The sequence below is a fragment of the Symphodus melops genome (assembly GCF_947650265.1).
Source record: "Symphodus melops genome assembly, chromosome: 3".
In the NCBI taxonomy this organism is placed as follows: domain Eukaryota; kingdom Metazoa; phylum Chordata; class Actinopteri; order Labriformes; family Labridae; genus Symphodus; species Symphodus melops.
The window spans coordinates 17,535,969-17,559,410 of NC_136693.1; the positions used below are offsets into that span (position 1 = coordinate 17,535,969).

Here is a 23,442-nt window from a genome sequence, read left to right on the forward strand (position 1 = left end):
TTTTTAAGTTGTTGTTTTTTTTCTTTAGTTTTTTGCATCCCACCATACTATGGGGGGGACCCTGCTGTCTTTTTTCAATTAAGCGCTGTTGCTGCCCTGAAGCAATCACACAGCAAATGGGGGACATTGACAAAGGAGAGGCATGAGAGGGTACCAATTATTTTGCTGACTACTGACTTCATCCCACGTGTAAAAGACTTGTTCAGTGTCACTTTTACATGATTTAAAAGCCTCAAACAATTAAATCAGAAGTCAATGAAGTCTCTCACATATATTTTTGGGTTGAGTTGTCAAAATTTCTGTTTAAATAGAATTTTTTTGCGACACCTGCCGAGCAACAAAAGAAAAGGAAGACAAAATGGCCAAGCACCGGCGAGGCTGAAATCTGACAACTCACTGAAAAATATCACCCATAGCCGTTATGGGTCCTGTATGTAGGAATGGCAAATATACACCCAAAATCCAAAAATAAAATTACAAATAAAAAACGACAACCCATACTTACCAAGACATTGTTGGTTATTAATTTCATGAGAGATATGGACAAATACAGCATCAACTCATGTTGTTCACTGTGATATAAACATTCATCACCATCTATGTGCAGTAAATCAAGCTATGTTATATCATTTAAAAATATATATAAATCTTTAAAGAGTCAAACATGTATTTAACAGGTTGCTTTTAAGTAACTTAATGCAAGAGCTTTGATTTGTTTTATCTTTTTTTGACTTAAAGTACATGAGGATGAGACAAACATAAACAGGACAAAGACTGTGCAGCACATCATGGACAGACAATAGACATGAACACGACTGGCATCACCACAGCCTGCTGTCTTTCACCTTGGACTGATCATATGGCTCGCTGCTAAAGTGGACTGTAGTGCAACAGGCCTCTCTGTGGGATATGTTACGACACATAATGTTGCAATAAAAAACAAAACGGTGGAGCATCACTGTGATGCAACGACTTAAACGCCCCCTCTAGGCTAATTAATCAAGCCATAGAGTAATGGCTCCACGGCTACATTTAGCTATACTGAATGGTAGCGCTCTACAGTAAAAGAGTTTCAAGTGGTCCCTGCCATCATCAATCAACGCCTTACTGGCTTGTTTGTATCACAACAAAAGTTGTATGCAAATGTTCTTCGAGCGGTTTTATTTATGAAACCTCGCGGCTGGTGTGTATGTGTGAGGAGATATACTGTGTTAGTACTGACCTGTAATTGTGATCATAAATCCACTGTTAGTTGTGTTTTAGTAAACATTATTGTTTGAGAGACATCCACTTAAAGAATACTAAGGCTACTGTTAGTTCATACTTCCAATCAAGATGTTATTGTTTTTCAGAGAGTCATTCCCACACGGGGTAGGAATCCACCAGTATGTTATAATGTGGGGTCAGTCTGACACATCTGACATAAATCAAACATAACCTTGTTGAGGCAGATGACTCACCAGGTCCCGGACAAGAGGCACTGTCCTCTTGCGACGTAAATCTGGCATACTGTCAATACCATAAAGAATACTGCCAGCCCTGGAGAAGCAGACAGATTTAAGGTGTATTAATATCATAATAATGCCATGCTGGGGGAGACATTACTATTGTGAAAGAGGGGGGCCTTGATTTATACAGCCAGAAAACATAATGGATCATGCCTCCTGCCTAACCTGTCTCACCCCTCCCTCTTCTCTTCACATGGAGCTGACCACCTGCGCTGATGCTCCATGTAATCCCTCTCAGCCCCTGATGGTCCCATTGACTCCCTCTCTTCCATGTTGTTTCCACTTTAATAGAGTGCTGGTGCAGTAAAGCCTTTTATTGACAAATATTATAGCTATCACTGAATATATATAGCATACTTTGAATACAGAACGTGAGATTAATTGAGCAGCGAATGCCCGCTGCAGCAAAAAAAACTCTGAGAAGAGCTGACTCCATGTCTCTAAACTCTCTCAGATGAGTGTCTCTCGGTCTCAGTGCAACACTTCAGATCCACTATTTCTTGCTCTCTCTTCCCTACAAGTCCCTTGTGCAACCCTTTACAGCCCCCCTCACTGTGCTCCCACCAGTCTTGCTCCTTTCCCAAGAGGCTCTCAGTGACATCACCTCAGCTGTCACTCAGCCTCTCTAATGACCTCAACATGACATCAAGGCTCCAGTGCTTCCACACAGATAAAGGTCCTCAAGCTTTTCTGTCAGCCCTCTCAGCGACATCAGTGGTATGACCCTAAAGACACACAACGTGACGAGCTGTGCTGGCCCTTGCCTCGCCCTCGTGGCCCCTAGTTCTGGCTGCATTTATGCACAGCGCATGCAGCAGATGGCTGTATGAGTGATGGAGGTTTAATATTATTAGATTATTACACTTGTGATGTCTTGAGCAAGAATTGACAGAACATACAGTACATCTCTAAAATAGACATTTTTATCATTATTGTTGCTAGACAGTTCTGAATTAGATATTTTTTGTGAATCCTACAGTTCAAGTTTTCTTCCATCATGCACCTCTAGATTCTACAATTTGTCACAAAACAAAGATTATGATACTTTAATTAGTGCTGCATGCCAAAGAATCAGCATGTCTGTGCTAGTTACTGCTTCATGTGCCTCAGCACTGGAGTACAAAACAGTAGAGCAGCTTTGATTTGTGTAATTGTCAACTGATCAGATCAGAAAGGAAGCCACCACTCACCCTCCAGACTGCAAACCGAGCAATTTGGGATCCAAAATACTGCGAGGCTGCCAAGAGAAGAAACACACAATGTAAAAACAAGACAAAGAGTGTAATTGCACACAACGACAAGCACGGCAAAAAGCAGGCAAAATAAAAGGAAGCACAATATACAGTATTAACTTATCAAAACGGTACATCTGGAGGTCAAGTGAGGATAGGATAAATGATAAGAGAGGAGGAGAAGTGAGGGAAGCACCACAGGCAAAAGACCAAATTATTCCACATCAATGTAATTGGTGAGCTCAAGACTCAGTTTGCCGCTGTTGGAGCTTCAGGCCAGATTTGCTTATTGTGTAACGCTCCCTCCTCACTAACCAAAATGTCCAGTTTGAAAAACAAATCAGTTTCTTAAAAGAGAGGAATAGAAGGATAACCAGCACAAAGTGATAGCAAAATGTCTCAAAGGCACACGCTGAATTTTCTTTCATACCAATAGATCACTTCAATTATCTGCAACACTCACAGGTACACTCAGGTAAATGCCACAACACATACAAAGATATGGTTACAAAAAACACAAACATGCAAAGGATTCACAAAGGACCACATGGGCTGATTATAATCAATGACTTTAAACCTGTGTATCCAAAGCACTGCTGTCTGAAAGGAGAAAATGACAGGGAGGCGGACAGTTAGAGAAAAGCAGCTCACTGGAAAATACACGTGCTTATTAAGGACACTTTTCTACTACAACTGCCTGATGACACAATTCTGTATTGCTTAACAATTTATGCAGTAACGTAGACAGAGTCAACATGTGCCTCAGGGAGAGTGGCTATCACATAAAGTTGAACCAGTATAAAAAGATGTTACACAACGGGAGGCTCTCAGTTGAAGGTTGAAATGTGAACAGCATTCTGCACATAATATTTTTCTAAATCAATGCAGCATGAGTTGAAAAATTAGGCCTTTGATGAATTGCATTACCTGAGTTCACACTCATAGCTATGGAGGCATGGCACATTAGGCAAGCATAAGCAGTGGGGATCACATTGCCATTTTAAAGACGAACTGCAAGAGGGCAAGCCCTTTAAATAAGCCAGACTGCAGAGGTGTAATTACTATGCTATTGATCCATGGGTGATGAATGGCAATATAATCATGATCTAGTGTGCTACAAACACAAAACAGCTGTTCACAAGAGAAAGATCAAATTGCTGCTCTAATCAGAATGACACAACGTTGCATGTTGTTGACATGCATTTACTGCATCACTTACAGAGCATACGGTATTCACAAATTCTACCGTAAATTCCGTACTATTGAGCGCACCTGGATATAAGCCGCACCGGCTAAAAATAAGTAAATAAATGTATTTGTACATATATAAGCCGCACTTGATTATAAGCCGCAGGTGTCCACGCTATAACAGGAGCTATTTACACAGACGTAGGCTACCGGTAACATCCGCAAATACTGTAGCGTCCGTACGGACGTTAAAGGACGACGAGAGCGTTCAAATAATAACTTTTACTTAACCCGATCAATGTCGGCCGTGACCACCCCGTTTACAGCAGAGAGCAACACACGTAACTTGCCGTAACAATCCAACTCTCTCCCCCAGCGTTCTCTCATACAGCCACTCAACACGTTCTCGCTGGTGCATTCACTGACTCTCCACATAATCGGAATTATGAACACATTATCAACTACTGACTTTACAACATGAACCGTTACAATACGAAGCCTAGCCGACGGTGTCTGTAACACGGCTGATGAAAAAGATGACCGTAATATATTTCACAAGAATAAGTCCATCCATTCACTGCCTCAGAATGACTTCATTACTCACTTCCTCAGTCTCTGTTGTCGCTGTCAGTGTCATCTTAACGTGCAGCAGCTCTGTTAGCTTCTTTGACAGCCAGGTCGATCGCCTTTAACTTGAAAGCTGCATCATATGTATTTCTCCGTGTGTTTTCCATGATGAGGGTGCGTGCATGAAGCGCAAAATGACTGATATTAAGATCCGACGTGACGAAGTCAAATGTTTTTGCGGCAGAAGCTCATTGTCCCCCATAAAAAATCCATGCATTAGCCGCACCGGAGTAGAAGCCGCAGTGCTCGAAGTGTGAGAAAAAAGTAGCGGCTTATAGTCCGGAATTTACGGTACTTTGTTTCTTTTGCAAATATCCGTTCAACATTGTTTTGTCTCTTAACTTACACACGGAAATACAAATATCAAAATACCATCTGTTCTATTAGTCACTGATAACCAATAATGTGCTAGCTTCCCTTTTTGTGCATTTTAGTAACAAAATACATTGGGGTTTTTTTGTTGTTGTTTTTTTTGGTGCAGAGTATTCCAACAAAAGTGTCGTATGTTTAAAAGTAGTGCAAAATTGTTCCTGGTGGCAGTCCTCACGAAACCAACCATCAATTAAAACACTCAAGATGCATGATTTTCTTCTTTAAAATTTCAACGATGAAAACAATTCATGAGAAATTTGGTCTACTTTTCTTACATAGAATAAAAATAAAAAAATGATGATGTCACAGCAAAAGCTGTATGCAAACAAACAGCACTTACAGAGGAGTTAAACTGAAAGCAGGTACCATGGACAGCGTTCAGCAAAGCTCTTTTCAGCACAGCTACACAAGCTAATGTCATTATCAACTACTAGTAAGTCTGCAGCAAGATAAATAAGATAGAGATATAGGTCATTGTGTGCTATAAGCCAGTGTGTGTGTGTGTGTGTGTGTGTGCGTGTGTGTGTCTACATCTGTGTGTGATGAGGTATCAAGAGCCACCGTAAACCCTGTATTTCATTTCCAACACACACGGTCACACTTTATGCAGATCAGAGCTCATTGGAGCAGAAAAGCCTGCACATGATTGTAGTAGTAGATGGTATTACTAAGACTGGCTCATTCCCTGACACAAAGGAACACGTGTTGCAATAGGCACAAATATACTGTCCATACATTTGATACACATACTGTTGTGGGTCTCTGCATGTACACATACAATAGAGGAAGGCTCTCTATACCTCAAATCAGTGATGATTGACTTCTAAAAGATCCTGGCTTTGACTTTTTTTTTAACACTGTTCACAACGGCAAAGTAGGTCACAATAACAGCCAAACGCTGTGAGTGTGTAAGCGCATGAAGATATTTCCACAGAGATCAGGAAAAAACAGAGCAAATCAAGATAATGACGAAGAGCACAGCCCGTGACAGCAAATACAAATCTCTATCCTTCGACTGAAGGTTCAAGTGTGGATGCTACAGATACCTCAGGAGTTTGTACAAATCCTCAAAGTGTAGCACGTGGTCGTCTGCAGTTTGGTTAACAATTACAGCCTTAAACGCTAAGTCAGTTCTTTGGAAGTGAGTATTAAATACATGGGATCTATATAGCAAACTCAAAGAAAACATCTAAGACAACAAGCTTGCGTAAATACTCTGTTAGACCAAAATTCACACAAATGTCTTTTTAACTAATATATCATAAATTATATTATTATCAATTGCCCTAATCAGTATTGCATCTCCTTACTTTAACCCTTTGGAGAACAGTTATATCAGATTATCATATCCCAACTGTCCACATCACTTTTTATTCTAACATGGGCTTATAAATTTGAGTACTTTGCAACAACGTTAATCACTTCATTTAACTTATAGTGCTGAAGTTTGAGTTATCTTAATAAACGGACAGGTTAGGATTGGAGTCGCTGATTGTTACTGGAAAAATGTGTGACATGAGGTTGATGCTGACATGACTACCAGTTTGTGCAGGGTCGACATGTGGTGTGGCTCATTACAGGGGATTACAGTGCCAGCAAGATCCCAAAACAGATCACAGGCTGTAGACCTATATATCCTGATAAAAAGAAGTTACATGCCAACTGCTGGCCACCACAATTGTAGCCATGTCAACTTTGCCTGTCTGTCATAACATAATGTTCTAGTCACAATACACTAAGATCAAATCTTTCCCGTGCAGAAGAGCCTGTGGGCGTTGTGACGTTCTGCCCCTTGTGTGCATGTGTTTGGCTTCCTGGCTTGGCAGACAGTAGGAGGAGTCAGGAAGGCCATTAACACAACTGGGTACACCTGGGCCCAGCAGGACTCTGCTATATAAGTGGCTTCCACGTAAACTTGTTTTTTCTCCTCTCTTCCTCCCAGGCCTCCACATGCTGGTTTTCTTTGTTTTGCACTTTACAACACAGCACTACACTCATCCAAACACTGCATTCATGACTGATTTACATACTTTGATTGTTGTAAATTTAGTTTAACAATAAATTAGTTTCCTTTAAAACCTTGTTTCATGTGTGGTTCCCGTCTTTTGTCACTTACTTTGAGCCAGTTTTTGACAAAAGTGTCTCTTGCACAAAATTTCAAGTCTCAGTAGAAAACACAAATGTCCATTCATGACTGACTCAATGTCCTATATGGTATACATAATAATTCAAGATTTTTAACACATCAGAAATTGCTCTTCAATCATGCCAATTACTGTTATGCCACCTCACTGGTCTACATCCCAAAAAATGATTTGCAAGAAAATTAAACAGGCTGAACTTAGCATAAATGACAAAAACATCTTAACCACTTGACATTTTCATATTCGTAGGTAGGGTATTCTTTACATTGCTCATGCCGAAGACAGATCAGGTAAACAGTTTTTAGGGCAACGACAAATCATTACTGAGAGCGAAATTATCAGAAGCTAATTTCCCTTTACTCCTTTAATATTTGAGTTTAATTCAATTGTTCTTCAACCACCTCTGTCAGTAAAGTGTGGTGCCACCTAGTGAGGAGTAATTAATATGCGTGATATGAACTTGTATTAAAGGGATACTTCACCCATTTACATGAAGCTTTGTATCATTAGTACAAAGCTTCAAGCTTCAAAAAGCGTCATATTGCATCACATGAAGAACACTTTCAAGCAAAGAAAAACATGTTTTTCTCTTCTCAGGGCAAAATGAGGGTTGGATTCACGACCATTCAACACTACTACAATGTTTCTAATGATACACAGCTTCATGTAAATGGGTGAAGTATCCCTTTAATTGGGCTAATTACAATAGCACGTTATATAATCGTGAATGATGACTACCAGTAGAATGATATATGTGTGTGTGGGTTTTATGACTCAAACAACTACGGTTATCTCGGCTCATTGTTTTCTCATACAACTATAGGCTGTGGCAGGCTGAGGGTTTATTTAGTTCATTTCAGCACAAATGTCCCTTCAGGATGTAGCCAAGAGTAGAGGAATTTGGCTAAATGGGCTCATTTTTTATTATTATTATTTTTTTAAATTAGGCTAAATTGTTAGTATGAAGGCATATCTATTGCTGTCAGGAATCAGAAAGTGTACCTTGTTTAAAGTGTCTGAGCTGAAAGGCAAATATTTGACCAACTGGAGTCATAGCTGATGAACTGTGGATGGGAAGCCTTCCCTGTTTACAATCAGGTGAAAACAGGGATATTGAATCCATTGAGGCTGTGAATTGGATTGTAACGCACAAAAACAACAATGGGGCTTCTGTTCCTAGTATCTGCATTTTTCATATCCGCACTTAGTTGAGAAATGGTGCACTAAGCATAAAGAGGGTCTACCTCCTTGTTTCCCCCAGGAGCAAGCGGCAAACTTCACTAGCAGCAGACCTCTATAAATATTCCAAGCTAGGCTGACCTGGTTACAAAATGCCCTTGGGAGTGTGAATTAGCATCTGAATACAGACGCTGCTGTAGCCAGTTGAAGACGGGCCTGGCAGGAGTGGCAGTACTGCTGAGACTCCCTTCACAGCTCCAACACAGACCAGCCAGCATGCTTCAGAGCATGAGCATGATGAGCATGCATCAGCTACAGGGGATGAACGCACAAAGCTAATGAGAGGGGGATGATGGAGTATCTCTGTACATGGCTACACTTTCTTTTCAGTAATATAACCATTTTAACTAACCATATCCATTGGATGCATTTAAATGTCACTTCTTGAACACTATTGTATTTTAAGATGGTTATAAATAACTTTGACAAATACTTTTTAATCTGTACATAACAAAAACTTAAAAACCAAAAACAATCTGCCCAGTCTTTAAAATAAGCTCTCAGGATACAGTAATTTAAAAAAGAAAAAAAACAAAAAACAACAGCACTGTAGATATTTTGATCCTGGGGAGATAAGTGAGCTAGGTTTCTAGTTTTTAGTACGCCGACATTTATTTTGTATTTCGATATTTCTGCATAGTATTTGTAGTATTTGTTCCTTATCTGGGCATTTCCTGACAATTTTTTTGACTTCAAGCAATGACAATAAGATCTGAACTTGAGTTGTTGCAACAAAACCTAGAAACTCTAAGAGAAACACATCAAATGCTTCAAACCAGGCTAACAACATTTCTATGAAAAACTAAATAAAAGAGCATACGGTAGTTAAAATAAATGGCCACACTTTTGCTTTAGGAGTTGTGTTGTTTTTTTGGTTGTACTGCAGACCTCACCTAAACTAAATGTCAGCATATACTGTAGATATGATTCAATCAGGCAATGAGTCACAGTGTCAGATTTACTCTTTACTCGCTTTGTCTATTAGACCTGCACAAAAAAATGCAATGAATAATTTCTGAAACTCACAATCATTAAAATATGACCTTTCCATTCATCCTAAATATACCAATATCTTTAAATGAGTATTACTATTTAACAGTTTAATAAAACTTTTAGTTGGAGTTTTGAAAAACAATGAAGATTGTAATTAGCTGTAGAAATAAGTTTTCAAGGGGAATTACTCGTACACCCCTTTTTTCACTGTGTGGACTTAGATGAGTAAGCATGTATTCTGGAAGTTATCTAAAGTTCAATATTTAGAGCAGTTATGTGTAGGCCTATGGTTATAATTGTGATAACATACAGTAAAGTGTAGTGTCATCTCTGTCTTGAGGAAAAAAAGACAGTAACAGTACTGAATTTGTTTCCCACAGGATGTATAGTAAAAGTGACCAATGAAAAGGTTTGTGTACAAATTTCTCACACAGTCACCAGGTGTAGCCTGTATTCCCTGTACTACAGTGCCGACCTCACTGCGAGTGCCATATTTGCAGCTACAGTACATATGTAGGTCAAACACTTTTTCATTTTAAGTAACAGTGGAAATTCCCTGGTCTCTTTTTTTACTCTAGCTGAACTCTTCACTCTTCACAGTGAAACAATGCAGACCATTTAAATACCCATGCTGATTTTAAATTGTATCCTGTTTTAACTATGGAAAGCCTTGACCCATGAGCTTTTCAGTACTTGGATTAGGAGCCACTTCCTTACTGAGGCAAATGTGTGATACAAGTACGAGTTGCATCATGCAGGCAATCAGTACTGTGCCTAACGCTTCACCCCTAAAGTCCAGTTAGTTTGAACAGTGTGACCGCTCCGTAGTGTGCTCAGGCATGGTACACTTCTTTGGCTTTGGCACACTTCGAAGAGGTGTGCTTAAGCACGGTACAGTTCATGCACGAACACAACGTTTGACAGCCTTCATCATGGAGTTTTATTGCTGCATCTGACTAAAATGACTCAAAATAAGTCAGAAAGTTGCTGTCACTCTCCATGTTCGCCGACGTGCAGACGTGGAATTGACCAAACTCGTCTTATATTTTTAATGCATTTATAGCTGTATCGAATTAAAATTACTCAACACAGTCAGTAAAGTAGCTGTCATGTTCTCTGTGTTGTTCTCCGATGTGCAGAAGCGTCTCTTTTTTTCATTTCATTTTTCTCAAGTTTGTGAACTGAGCACACTTAATAACAGCAGTTAGATCACAGGCCATGTTGGCTAGTCGAGGGAATAGACTGGAATAGTTGCAGTAGTTGGCCTACTGTATTTTTGTAGGCCAACCTGGAAGTAACCACTCTCCGGTGGTTCCTACGAGAATTCTCCTATGGGATTTTTGCGTCGAATTTTGGATCATTGCAGAAAATAAGCTCTGTGTTAAATACGTTTTACATTTGAATGAAAAACCTCTAATACCTGTCCTAAACCTCTGATATGTTGGAAAGTCATGATTCTTGAGCCAAAGTGCATTACGAGAGAATAGAGTAAAGTGTCATTGGAATCAAAACACAAAGTCAAAGTCACCACTATCACTTCCTCAAGCCTTCAGACAAAGTCCTCTCTACAGTTGTTTCAACTTAAAATAAATAACCACTCAAATAGGATTGACTTATACATTCTTGGAGTGGATCAAAGTCTAAGAAATATCTAAATCTGACAATATTGATCTTCAAATTTGAAAAGCCATTAACTTACAAAATTGAAGAGTTCATGTGCCTATTACCTCGTCTTTCTATTATATTTTACAGTTGCACGTTTTAATGCAGTACTTCCACCAAACGATGGCTGTAGAGCATCTGAAAGACAACTGTTAACTGCTAACAAAAGAAGAAACATGCTAACCACTGTCCCACATGATAAAAAAGCAAGACAAATAAATGCTGACCTTGATTAAAAACAAAAACAATTTAAGAAGACAAAAGCATTACTGCCAATTGCTGTTAATACAAGAAAAGTGCTGTTAGATTTGGAACTAGAGAAAGAAGCAGAAACTGTTTGTGGACAGGGTATGTGACTGATAAATAATGTAAACATGCACAAAACGCAGCTGCCTAAGACAGACACTTGAGTATGCAAGGCAGAATTTAAGTTAATGTATTCCCTCTATCCGCAGCATCTGGCCCGATACTGGTTAATGCTGTGAACACACAGACAGGCCATTAACAGGACGGATGTCCAACAGAGTCTTTACGTTCCGTATTCACACCTGCAGTTGAAGTCTTATGTGAAGTAGTATGAGTCAAGTTTCCGGTAAACAATGAAAATCCAAGTCGTCACCATTACCTGAGTCTGAGTCAAATCCCCACTGTCCCAGTTAGAGTCCACGTCCAAGTCTTCAAGGTTGAGTATGAGACAAGTTCCCAGATGTGCCTCAGCCTTGATTTAGTTTGGGATCATAATCGATAATTATATATTTAGAAAACCGCCGTTCACTACAAAGTATTTCACAGTATGAACCACAACTGACTGTTAGGGTGCGGTCACACTGGCAATACTGTGCGCCCCCCCCTTCTCCCACTGGTCACCAAGGCCTGCACTCACACTGCTCCAGGACAGACGGGGCCTAAGCATGGATACCTGTTGTAGGCTACATAATGTTGTAATGTGTAGCACTTGCATAGCTGTATGTTATTATGATGCATGCTCAGTTTACAATCAGGTGGACTCGCTTGATAGTATACTGCGCTTCCCTGCACGTCCCATTGAACACACAGAGTCCGCTCTGCACATCGGAGAACAATATAGAGAACATGACAGCAACTTTGTGGCTTATTTTCAGTCATGTTAGTCAGATATAGCCAGAACACTCAGGATTTCTCTATAACAAAAGCTGTCGAAGTTGCATACCCGAGTGCTCAATTTTCATCACTGCACCAGACAGTGTTAAGGCACTTTAAATCAGGGCTCCAGTCCGAGTCCTGGATTTGAGTGTACACTGCTTATAAACAGAGTGAGAAATGGTTGATGACATGTGAGTAACACGATCAGATGTTCATTTGTAAAGTTCTCTCTCGACCTGCTGTCTCTTCCTCTCCATGATGGTGATGTCAGAGTTACTATCAGAGGACTGAACCCCGACTCAAATAATCAAAAATATAATTTCATGATTACATTTTAACTGATACGTTAAAACACACTGTATTATCTAGTAAATTCCTGTATTATGTATATTGCAGAAAGAAAATATATTGCATAGAACCATAGAATAGAACCAATACAGTACAATACAATACCAATAGAACCAACCAATGTTTTGGACTGGTTTTTTTTACTTCTGAATACTGAAAATTGTTAATATCCAACATAACTTCTTACCGTTTTAATATTTTAGAGGCCATCGTTGCGCAATGCATAAAACTTTTATTTAAGAAATCATGTTGCACTTTACCTCGTCTTAGAGTTTGTGTTTTCAGACCGAAATTGAGGTGGACACTTAAACGCATAAACATTCTGCCTAAAACAGTTGCTTACAAATTGTTGACTGATTTCTGTAAGATGTTTGATTGATTGATTTTAAAAAACTAAATTTTTTGTAACTGTTCTTGATTAACTTCAACAATCAAAACTCTACAAGGGAAAGGAGGGCTAAGTCCTGGCTTTAAACCATAAGCATTACAGTGTCTGTTCAATGTTATACACACTTTACCAACATAATCATTGCAGTATACATTTACTGTAACAAACAAAAGTAAATGAAGAATTGTACCCCCTGCCAGGATCTGCTGTTCCAGTTCAGCCATCTGTTTCCTGTAGGCCCTCAGTGCTGCCTCCTTGAATGTTGGTCTAACACGTTTCTTGGGTGGTGCCTCTGTGGGCTTCTCCTCTGCAACATTTTTGTTTTCATCCTCCTGCGGTTGTTCCACTTTTTCCAAAACATGAGCTTCCTCTGCCAACTCTTCTACCTCCTCTAACTCCTCATCAACCTCATCCATTTCCTCTGTCACATCGTTGTCCTCAGTCTCATCTGGTTCTTCTACATCTACATACTCCACCATTGCATCATATTCAGCAGTGTCCTCTGTAAGTTGGGTTTCATATTCCTCACTGTATTCTTCATCATACTGATCATCCAAACTGCAGTCATACTCAAGAACTTGTGCCTCTTTAGTTGCCTCAAAGTCCTCTGTGGCTTCAAATTCTTGAGGGGCCTCAAAATCCTGAGAGGCATCATTGTCTTGAGAAGCCTCGATATCATCAGACACATCATAGTCCTGAGAAGTCTCACAATCCTGCGCAGCCACATCTGTCTCCTCTGTTTCCTCTGTCTCACTAGCATTAGTTCGGTTCTCCAAGTTGGCAAGTACCTGCTCCATCACTTCAACATAGTGGGTTTCATTATCGACTGATTGTTCCCGAGATTCTGTCTCTGCAGTTTTTTTTTCTTCATCTGCTTTGTGCAAGACAGGCTTGGTGCTGACATCAGAGTCTATTGCAGTACTAGAGTCATTTGCAGAGGAGGTTGACATGGTGCGGAAACGTCCCATAAATGTGGAAGATGAGTTGGTGGGCTCTTCAGGAGGAGCAGGGGTACCTTGAGGACCAGACTTCCAAACTACCTCAAGAGCTGACTTAGCTCTCTGAAGTGTAGATCCAAAGCCAAAACCAAAAGACTTCTCACTGAGATCTATGCTGAGCCTACTGCTCCAAGACTTGGGAACCTCTTCAACCTTCTCTGTTCGAATCTCACTCTGACTACGATACATAGTTGAAGACTTATTCTGAGTTTGGTGAAAGCTATGATTGACATCCAGTTCAGGGAACTTTTCTTTAGGAAGGGTTTTAGGGGGTTCCTTAGGGACATCATTAGAAGCTACTTTGGGTGCTACTTTAGGGGCATCTATTGGGGCAACTTTGGGGGTCTCTTTTTGTGCCACTACAGAACTCTCCTTAGGGGGTACCTTTTGGGTTTCTTTAGGTGGAATCTTAGAAACTTCTTTAGTGGGAACTTTACCAATCTCTTTAGGTTCTACTTTTGGCATCTCTTTTGCGACCTCTTTTGGGGGTGGTTTTGACATTTCTTTGGTAACCTCTTTTGCAGTTACTTTCAGACCTTCGTTAGATGCAACTTGTGGGAGTTCTTTAGCAATGACTTTAGGAGACTCTTTAGGAGATTCTTTAGGTGACTCTTTAGGGGTTAAGATTGGGCTCTCAATTGGGGTTATTTTCGGGCTCTCTTTAGGTGACTCTTTAGGACTTTCTTTTGGAGTCACTGTCGGGCTATCTTTTTGTTTAACATTAGGGGGGACTTTATTAACCTCAGAAGAAGTTACCTTTGATGTCACTTTAGATACCTCTTTAACAGTGGGTTTTGGGGCTACTTTAGGTGGTTTACTGTCTTTCGGGAGGGCTTGGGATGATTCTTTAAATGTCTGCATCTCTTTAGGTAATTCCTTAGAAACAGCTTTAGAAGTCACTTTCGGTAAAACCTTTGAAGATACCTTCGGACTTTCCTTTGGTAATATTTTGGTGGTTTCTTCTTTCTGAGTTAATTTTGTTTGTTTTTGTGTCACTTTAGTGGATGCTTTAGGAGAATCTTTAGAAGGTGCTTTCATGGTTTCTTTTGTTGTCATCTTGGATCCCTCTTTAGACTGCCGGGGAGGTGTCTTAATGACAGACCCCCTTTCTGTGATGGGAGGGATAATGTGGGTGGTAATAGGTGGTAAGCAAGATTCTCTGTCAAGCATCATGAATTCCTCATCTCCCTCAAATTGTAAATCCACCTCCTGACATTTGGTGATGTTTTCTGGAAAACCAGGAATAGTTGATGGGTCAAAGGGACTGTTAACCTCAATGGAGGCTTCTAGACCAGAGTCAGCACCCTGCTCCAGATGATGCCAGTCTTTCCATGGTGATAGGTCACCTTGCAGAGAGACCTGTGAGCCACTGTAGTGACTTCTGTCTCCAGACATGCAGACAAGTCCATTACTCACACCGCTGTCGATAGTTTCTGTAGTCTCAACCTCATTATGTTCATAGGTTTGATTCTCATGACTAAGTGTGTGGCTGGGGCTAGCATACCAGGAGGTAGCCATGTCCTCTTGTTTTCTCTGCCATAGTTCCTGATCTGAGGATGACAAAAGGGAGCCGCCGTTAGCCCGTGTAAAGTACTGACTCTCGGAAAAGTCCTCTGAGTATGACTGGCAAAGTTTTGAGCAGTCGGACTCTGAACGACTCAGTTTAGGGGTGGAATAGTCACTCTGGGAAAGCCAACCAGGAGTCAAATCAGAGTAGTAAGCCTTTGCATGCTTGTCTGGGTCATAGTAAGAGTCATCAGCATAGTGAACTGTGCCTGAGTAGCCTGCTTCCTCTCCTGACCGACTATGGTCATGGGATCTCCTCTTCTCTGATTTGCTTTTGTGAACAGGCTTTGAAATCACCATTGCATATTTATTTCTGCTTAATTCATCTAATTCTTTATCACTGTCCATTGAGTCCCAGTCGTCACTCTCCACGACTTTATCCTTTCCTGAGACCTTTATATCCATGCTTTCATAAGTTTGTGAGGAAGACATTGCTTTGTCTTTTCTCTCTTTTCCATCATGAGTTAAGCTGTCAGTAGAAACTGTGATGCCAGTTCCTTTAAGTTTATAGCATTTTTTCAAGACTACATCCCTATCTTGGGTTGTTGCAAAAATAACAATTATAGGGCGGGGTTTTGCATTCGAACATTCTCGTTGTTGACCTAATCTATGAGCAAGTTCAATTTTGATTGTTTTATGGGCATCAATGAAACCCATTTTTTCCTTTAATAGTTTGTATATAAGAATCTCCGTTTTCTCTGACCTTTCTTCTGGAACATTGAGGAATCGTAAGGTTGAGTTGTTGGCCTGGTGACTAATTTGTTTTATATAGTCATGAATATCTCTTGTTTCCCTTCTAGACTGTACAAATCCTGAGCGAAGCTGCTCAATCTCACTCTGAACTACCTCTACACTGCTGGAGATCTCATCAATCGAGCTTTTAAGAGCATTTACGTGGCCACGTAGCTCAGACAGTTCGGTCTCTATCTGACTAATTCCTTGAAGCTCTTTAAATATCATCTCCATGACATCCTGGGTTTGACTAATGCAGCCTGTGGAGGAGGAGCCAGGCTCCAGGGTCGAACTCTTTTGCTGCCGTCCAGCACGGTCCAAGGACTTGCTCCGGATGCCAAGAGTTTTCCTCCAATTGCTGACCTCCGAGTCTGACGAGACACACTCCTGACTCTTTTTCCATTTTCTTAACTTGCGTAGAGCGCCCAACCTAAGTGTGTGAAGACTGGACCGTTCCACTCGTTCACCCTCAGAACTGCCATCAGAGGGAGCCAAACTGATGAGGCTCTTTCTGTTTCGTCTTACTGGCATAGTGTGAGATTTTTGCTCATCCAGTCTTCTGACAGGTTTTGTCTCACTCAAGGAGTCAGAGTAACTACTATCAATTGAAAGAACCTCAGGAAAGATGCTTTCATTATGATTCAAAAAAAGAGAGTTTTTCGGAAGTCCATTTGCAATAGCTACACGATAACTAAAAGTGGGTGACAGAGATGAGCAGTCCTTTCCGTCGTCTTCTTCAAGTGATATGTTACGTGCCGAAGAGCATTTGGAAATCTTTTTAACTGTAGTCTTCAGTGTGGTAGAGAGAGTTAGATTGTGTTCTTGCAAATCAGTCGTCAATTTGGGCTCTTTATTTTCGCTTCTCTCTTTCTTCTTTATTGGTTTTGCCAATTTCTTTGTAAACATTCCTTTGCAAATCTTTTTAATGTAGGATGATATAGTCTTTATTAGGGCAGAAACCATGGATGGTAATCCAGTGAACTGTTTTTATCATCTAGTGTAAGAAGTTGGCTGAGAATACAGCAATGGTGAGCCAAGCACAATTAGCCTTTGCTTGACAGCAGGAACCCAGCTAAAAATCACCGAAACCACAGTTTGCGAAGATACTCAGTGATAATTTCTAAATCCAGTTTCCTTCGTCCAATAATGGAACATCTCCCTGAAAGACAAAGAAAAGAATAATTACTTATGGTTGAAGAGTCCCATACCATATTTTAAAACAATTAATCTACAAATTATACAAAAAAATAATGATTCAGATACAGTCAAAAGTGAACTATTAATTAAAAACAGAGAAACAAAGAAATCCAAGTACTGTGTATCCACAAAATGAGCCTATATGTATTGCATGTTTATGTGTGCAGTGATATACTGTATGTAAGTGTGTGTTTGTGTGTGACAGTCAATAGATCCACTAGCAACATTGGTGTACCCAGCTTCTTCAGCAGGAGTTAGCTGGCCAATTATTGTAATTGCTTCAGTGCTACCGTGTTATAGCCATAGGATAGATGGAACACTAGGAGCACTACACTACATCAATGTTGTTCTTTAATAATATATCCATTATATAAAATATATTTCAAATATTGGTGACTGTTTAAATGTTTAAACTGTTTAAATTCCCAATTATTTAAATTGTTCAGCATCTGAACCATTCAGGTATCATAATGCACATGTTCAGCAGACTGTAATTATAAATCAAACAAATATGGCAACCTTCGGCCCATGAAAAGGGGGGAGATATTTGAATTGCACGTTAGGCTGTAAGAGGATTTTTTTGCTTCCTTTAAATATTGTGGAACTAGCCAACCGGATTTACAGAGGGATGTTTTTGTGCAGAGGATCGGACAGCTGCTTCACATTAGTTCTGGTGTTTAGAACTTGATGTGTCTACAGTCTCATGACCACAGAGACATGCTTACTTTAAATGAACTGTGAAACTCAGAATCCCACTTAGTCTTTATTGCTGGGCTCTGAAGAAAAACCAGCCATTAGCAAAATGAGCTAAAAGCTATATTTCAACCATAGATTTAATTCTACAAGATACAGTTCTGATGGAATGACTCGAGAGCCAGATTTTTTAAATTCACAGGACAAGGTTTGGGGCAGGCCTGGGGCAATACTCTTGATGCAAGGAGTTACTTTTTATTTCATGTCACAAAGGTCTTGTACCACAGTGCCAATCTTAATGTATGAGTTAGTTTACTTACTGTAGTTAAAAAGTCTTCAGACTAAGCAGTCTTTTTTAATTCAATTTATAGATTGATTTAATCTTAAGACCATCGATTTTCAGCTATAGGTTTGTATGGGTCTGAGTCATAATAACAAGAAAAGAAAGGTTCAAAATTTCCTGTCACCAACATGGAATGACAACAGAGAAGGTTAAAGGAGCATAGCATGTTTCGGTATGAAGAGGTTATGACTCAGCTCTCTTATAAATGGGACTACAGCCAAGTGCAGACCTTTGCCACATGATGGGTCACGACCAAACAATGTACCTCCCACAAATAAATCCCATCTGATGTTGTCTAAATATGTCCTGACATTGCCTCCATGACTTTCACTGGTATTTTTAGCTCTCTTATGACATTCAAACTAATATCTGCATTCAGAAACTATGAGGTGACACTGATATGAAGTGATTATTTAAGTGATCATCTCTACAGTAGTAACATGTACATGATTATTACAACTGAATATATGCATTCAAGAATTATATAGCACAAGTTATGAGTCAAATTAGGTGAATTCTTATCTAGTAAATTAAATATTAAAAGGAATATAACAGAAATTCAAAGATGGGTCGGTGTGAAATATTGGAATACATTTGAGGCTGGGCTTGCCTATATCAAGGCTGAGAAAAATCATTTTGTAATCTTCTCTTGGGTCAGCGAAGATGGGATTTCCCATTTGCCTGCTTTTTCTGTGTATGATCACACTAACTTAAATTGGATTTGCTAATATAGAGTTGATGGACTCAAAGTAAGGGATGCTTTCTCTGGATTTGCATGCAGAGGTTTCTCTTAAAGCTGCATAAATGTGTCAGCAACTCAAGGTAGAGGATCATTTCATCTGTGGTTGTAAGTGTTATAAAAAACACAGAGAAAAGACACTTCAAATATTTGCACAGTGTTGTAAAATAAACATGTTGCAGTATTCGCAGGATGTTGGGAAATTTGGGATTTAATACATTATTTTGTGTCTGTTTTCAAAGGAGGGAGAGATAAAAGGGTAATACTGTATTACTAATGGCTGAAAATGAAAAGACAAATATACTGGGTTCAAATAATGGTTGGGCGATATGGCCTAGAAATAAAATCCCTTTTTTTCTTTACACCACACCTGATTTACGATTTGCGTCTGCACATTACAGCCATAAAACGGGTGTGGGCATTTTAGGACTGTCGTGATCTAGAGCTTGCTGGGCCACACGCTTCTTCATGTCTCTGTTTTTGCAGTTGCCGTTGTTGTGACACACTTGTGACAGAAAATACATCGAACAGTGGTTTGCTTGAGGTCGGACGCTGCAAAACCGTACTACTTCCAGACGACTGAGGAGACTGGGCCTTTTTTGGAAACAAACTTCTCCCTTTTTTTAGCGCAAAAGTGTGTTAAGTGAAAATCGATTGTCATATTTTAAAATCGTCCAAAAATGAATAAAATTCAAATAAATCTAAGAAATTGATCGTCTCACTAAAGTTAATGATTTTCTTCCTGAAATCATGTTTATTTAAAAAATCCCAAATATCATACTCAAATATATATATCTTAATTGAATCAGATTTGTATGCATGTTTGAACAGATGGGTCACTAGTGCAGATAATTTGATCATCCAAGTTGTGCACAGTCTGTACAACCTATATTGTGTTTTATGTTTTAAATTGAAGTACAGCTACAATCTTGGTTGACAGCATCCAGGATTGCTCTGTAGCAGTGACTGGAACATCACTTCTATGAAGCACCTTGCTGCACAGTGGCTGCACTCTCTCTGGACAAATCACACTAAAGGAGTACTAGTGTTTAATCAGTGTTGATTACCAATTAGGGAGCTGCCTTCTTCTCTTAACAAAGCCAACACCCTGACATCTGCATGTTAATGTTTGACAAATGAAGCATTCATCCTCTACCCAAGCTAGAGCTGATAGGCAAATGAACTGATAATACCCACGAGGTATCACCTGTATCGTCCCATTAGGGCGCAATGATGCAGGAATTAAGAGAAAAGGATGACGGATAAGAAGACCAACTCATCCCACGCATGTCATCAATTTAACCGCAGAACCTGCAAAGAAGTTGCTTTTTAAGCAGACTCAGCTGAAAATGGGCTACAAATGAAATGGTACGATTTATTCTGAGCCACCGAGCGCATGTGATAATCAGATCACATGCTGGATTATCTAGATCCACAGCATTTCTGCTACTGTTCATCCGTGCCCTGTAGTAACATATAAGTAGAGTCACTGCACTTGTAAAAAAAAAAGTTTATTACCTTAATGTATAATAGTAACTTGTTGATTTCATAGGATGAGCGATAAATATTTCAGTTCTCACTATCAAATAAAGCATTATTTGGCACATAGTATATATGGGTAAATTACATTCATTACATACTATGAGGAAGTACAAAATGGGTACATAATCACAGAATGTTTAAGCATAAGCCTTTTCCTTTTCTATCCAAACTTTTTCAATCACAGGCCAATGTGCTTTTGAGCAGGGAACAACATAACAAACTGCCCTGTGTCCTATTTTTCTGACTTTCCAATTGTTGTAAAGTGATCAGAGTCGACTTGCTTAGTCAGTGCCAAAAATATAGATGACTCAAGAAAATCTGGGAATTCCTGTGCTCCTGAAGTAGAACCACTCCCACCTGTGAGTCAGACTAGAGAAACCTCCAGAGAAAGGGGGAGCACCTCAGCCACACCCACTTTCTGCTTGCTACCCCAGGCCCAGAATTAATGCCAGGGGACCTATTTACCCCCTTTTCCCTTAATGCATCTGAATATCATAGCACTCTAAAAAACTCAATTTCTCACAGGCCCACAGTCTCTGCCACTTCCCTTTAATGAAAAGGAGTGTCAGTCTGAGGCATGCTAACCTATTTCTCACAATAGTACAATCTGCTCTGTTCTCCTGATGACAACGCCAAGCATGCCAATTTGAGGGTATTATGCTGCGAGCAAATCCACTGCCTGCTATGATGTGTTGTTATCGCTCCGGGTGACAGTGCCTTTACAAACGGATGCATATAGGTTAGATATAGCCATGTGTTACGTCATGTCTCCATTACACATGATTATGGATTATGTCCTGAGTGTAGATTAGTGCACATGTGGGTTCGTGCACGCCTCTCCGTGTGCCACTCTGTGCATCCGTGCATGCACACACATGTGCGCCATCCATGGCTCCGTGCGTGATTGCTTTTAAGCGTGCATTTGCTGCTTTGAGAGAAAAGCGAAGCAAACCAGTGGGGGATGAGCATGTGAGGGTGTGTGCATCCTCAGATCATATTGCCCTCACGCCCAGCTTCAGCTACATTTTGGCTCCCTACTCCTAACCTGTGTATTTCCCATCAGTGAAATACTGTATCTGCCTGCAGCCGTAGGAATCCAGCCAACAAAACAACAGATTGTCTACCCGTATTAATCAAAATATTACAATTTCTTGGGCCAGCATGACAAGAAGCAGTCTCATCGCATTTGCTTAGTGTGAAACAACATCGTTGCCCACATGGGTTCAATTTCTGTTATGCACAACATGTGAAAGGTGAGAACGAAAGCAATGAGGCAATTGTAAATCGAAAGTGTTTGTGTCAAATCTGGATTTAAGAATAAGCAATAAACCGATAAATTAAAATTAACACCTTGCATAATTTGTATTTTACACGCCAGCTGCATCGACTGAAGATGCCATCTCACCGCATCCTCCCCAAATAACGTTCCATTAATCCACTGACAGGGCCACAGAGGGAGGGGAGGGAAGCAACAAGAAGGATGAAGTCAGAACAGTCAAGACCCCCCACTCCCTCACCCACCACTACAACGCAAACACGCATCCAGCGCCCCAATGGGCTCCATCGATGCACATACCTGGTTGTATCAATTCTCCCTTGCAAGACGCCAGCGGTAGTAGTGAGCACAGCGAGCCGTGTGGAGCCGAATCCCTGCTTTCAGCGAATGGTTGGTGTGAGGAGAGCAGCTGGGGAGGGAGGGGATAGAGCGGCTCGGTGCGCAGCTGCCTGCTAATACCAGAGCTCACAGCATCTCTCCGAGTCCGTCAGACGCCACATCCCACTGCCCTGCCTCCGCGCACAGACACACGCACACCTCTCCTCCATGCCACTTTCGGTCGGTACCCCCCTCTCTCGCTCCTCTGCTGTGCTCCTCTGTTCGCGGAGTTGGAGACCGAGGATACAGCCTGTAAATGCCGTAAGCCTCTTGCTTTTATTCGCTCCACGGCTGACACACACAAACACACAGTCACACACCCCTGCTAGACTTTGTGAAAGCACGGGGTGTCTAGTCCAAAAGAAAAAAAAGAAGGGGGGTGCAGACGGGTGGCGGTGGCGGTGAGGGGAGGGCAGACACTGCCGCTGCTGCTCTTGGCTGCCGAGACTGAGGCTGTGCTCCCTGGATGGAGAATGTGTCCCTCCCTTGAACAAAACTCTCTCTCTCTCTCTCTCTCTCTCTCTCTCTCTCTCTCTCTCTCTCTCTCTCTGCTCGGCTTGGATGAGACACACACAAGACCCCGACCCCCCCAACCCAACACACACACTTTCATAGGCTTCCGTGAGATGTCTTGAGTGTGAGGGAAGCAAACAGAAATGGAGGGGATGATGTGTAAATTCTATGTAGGCTATATCCTAGCACGACAAAAAAAGAAAAAGAAAAATACACATTCCGATGGAGACGTCCAAGTGATGTAATAGGTCAATAATAATTGAGCACCTGAGAAACATGCATTAAAGAACCATAGGTTACTAGTGATAGTGCTTACATTTGTCGTCAGGGCTTGTGCGTGTAGCCCTTAGTACACTGCTTTTAGGAGTGCGTGCATGTCTGTGAGACTCGAAGGGTGCACACGTTAGTCTCACACTTCACACATGCACACACACACACGCACACACACACACACGCTTGATATAATCATAGCCGTCTCAAAATTAGCACATCTTAAGAACGTCGCATGGGACGCACTCACATCGTCTAATTACGTATCTCACTGGAAATGTCGTCATACATGATTGCTCATTTGCGTTGCATATGCTATTAGTCATCAATGTTGGCCACACCGGTATACTAGAACACAAAAAAGCATTTGAA

The 23,442-nt window shown here is 40.6% G+C and overlaps 1 protein-coding gene across 1 annotated transcript in view; it reads right to left on the reverse strand.

Annotated features, from left to right (window-relative positions):
* The window catches only part of unc13c (unc-13 homolog C (C. elegans)), a 97,107-nt gene extending 74,341 nt beyond the window's left edge, over nt 1-22,766 (reverse strand). The window contains exons 1-5 of the mRNA XM_079340360.1: nt 22,210-22,766; nt 13,014-17,278; nt 3,318-3,340; nt 2,699-2,745; nt 1,461-1,539 (exon numbers count right to left, since the gene is read on the reverse strand). Of these exons, the coding sequence (XP_079196486.1) occupies nt 1,461-1,539; nt 2,699-2,745; nt 3,318-3,340; nt 13,014-17,082 (4,218 nt within the window). The 5' untranslated portion in view covers nt 17,083-17,278; nt 22,210-22,766. The remainder of the gene's footprint in view (nt 1-1,460; nt 1,540-2,698; nt 2,746-3,317; nt 3,341-13,013; nt 17,279-22,209) is intronic.
* Between the last annotated feature and the right edge of the window lie 676 nt (nt 22,767-23,442).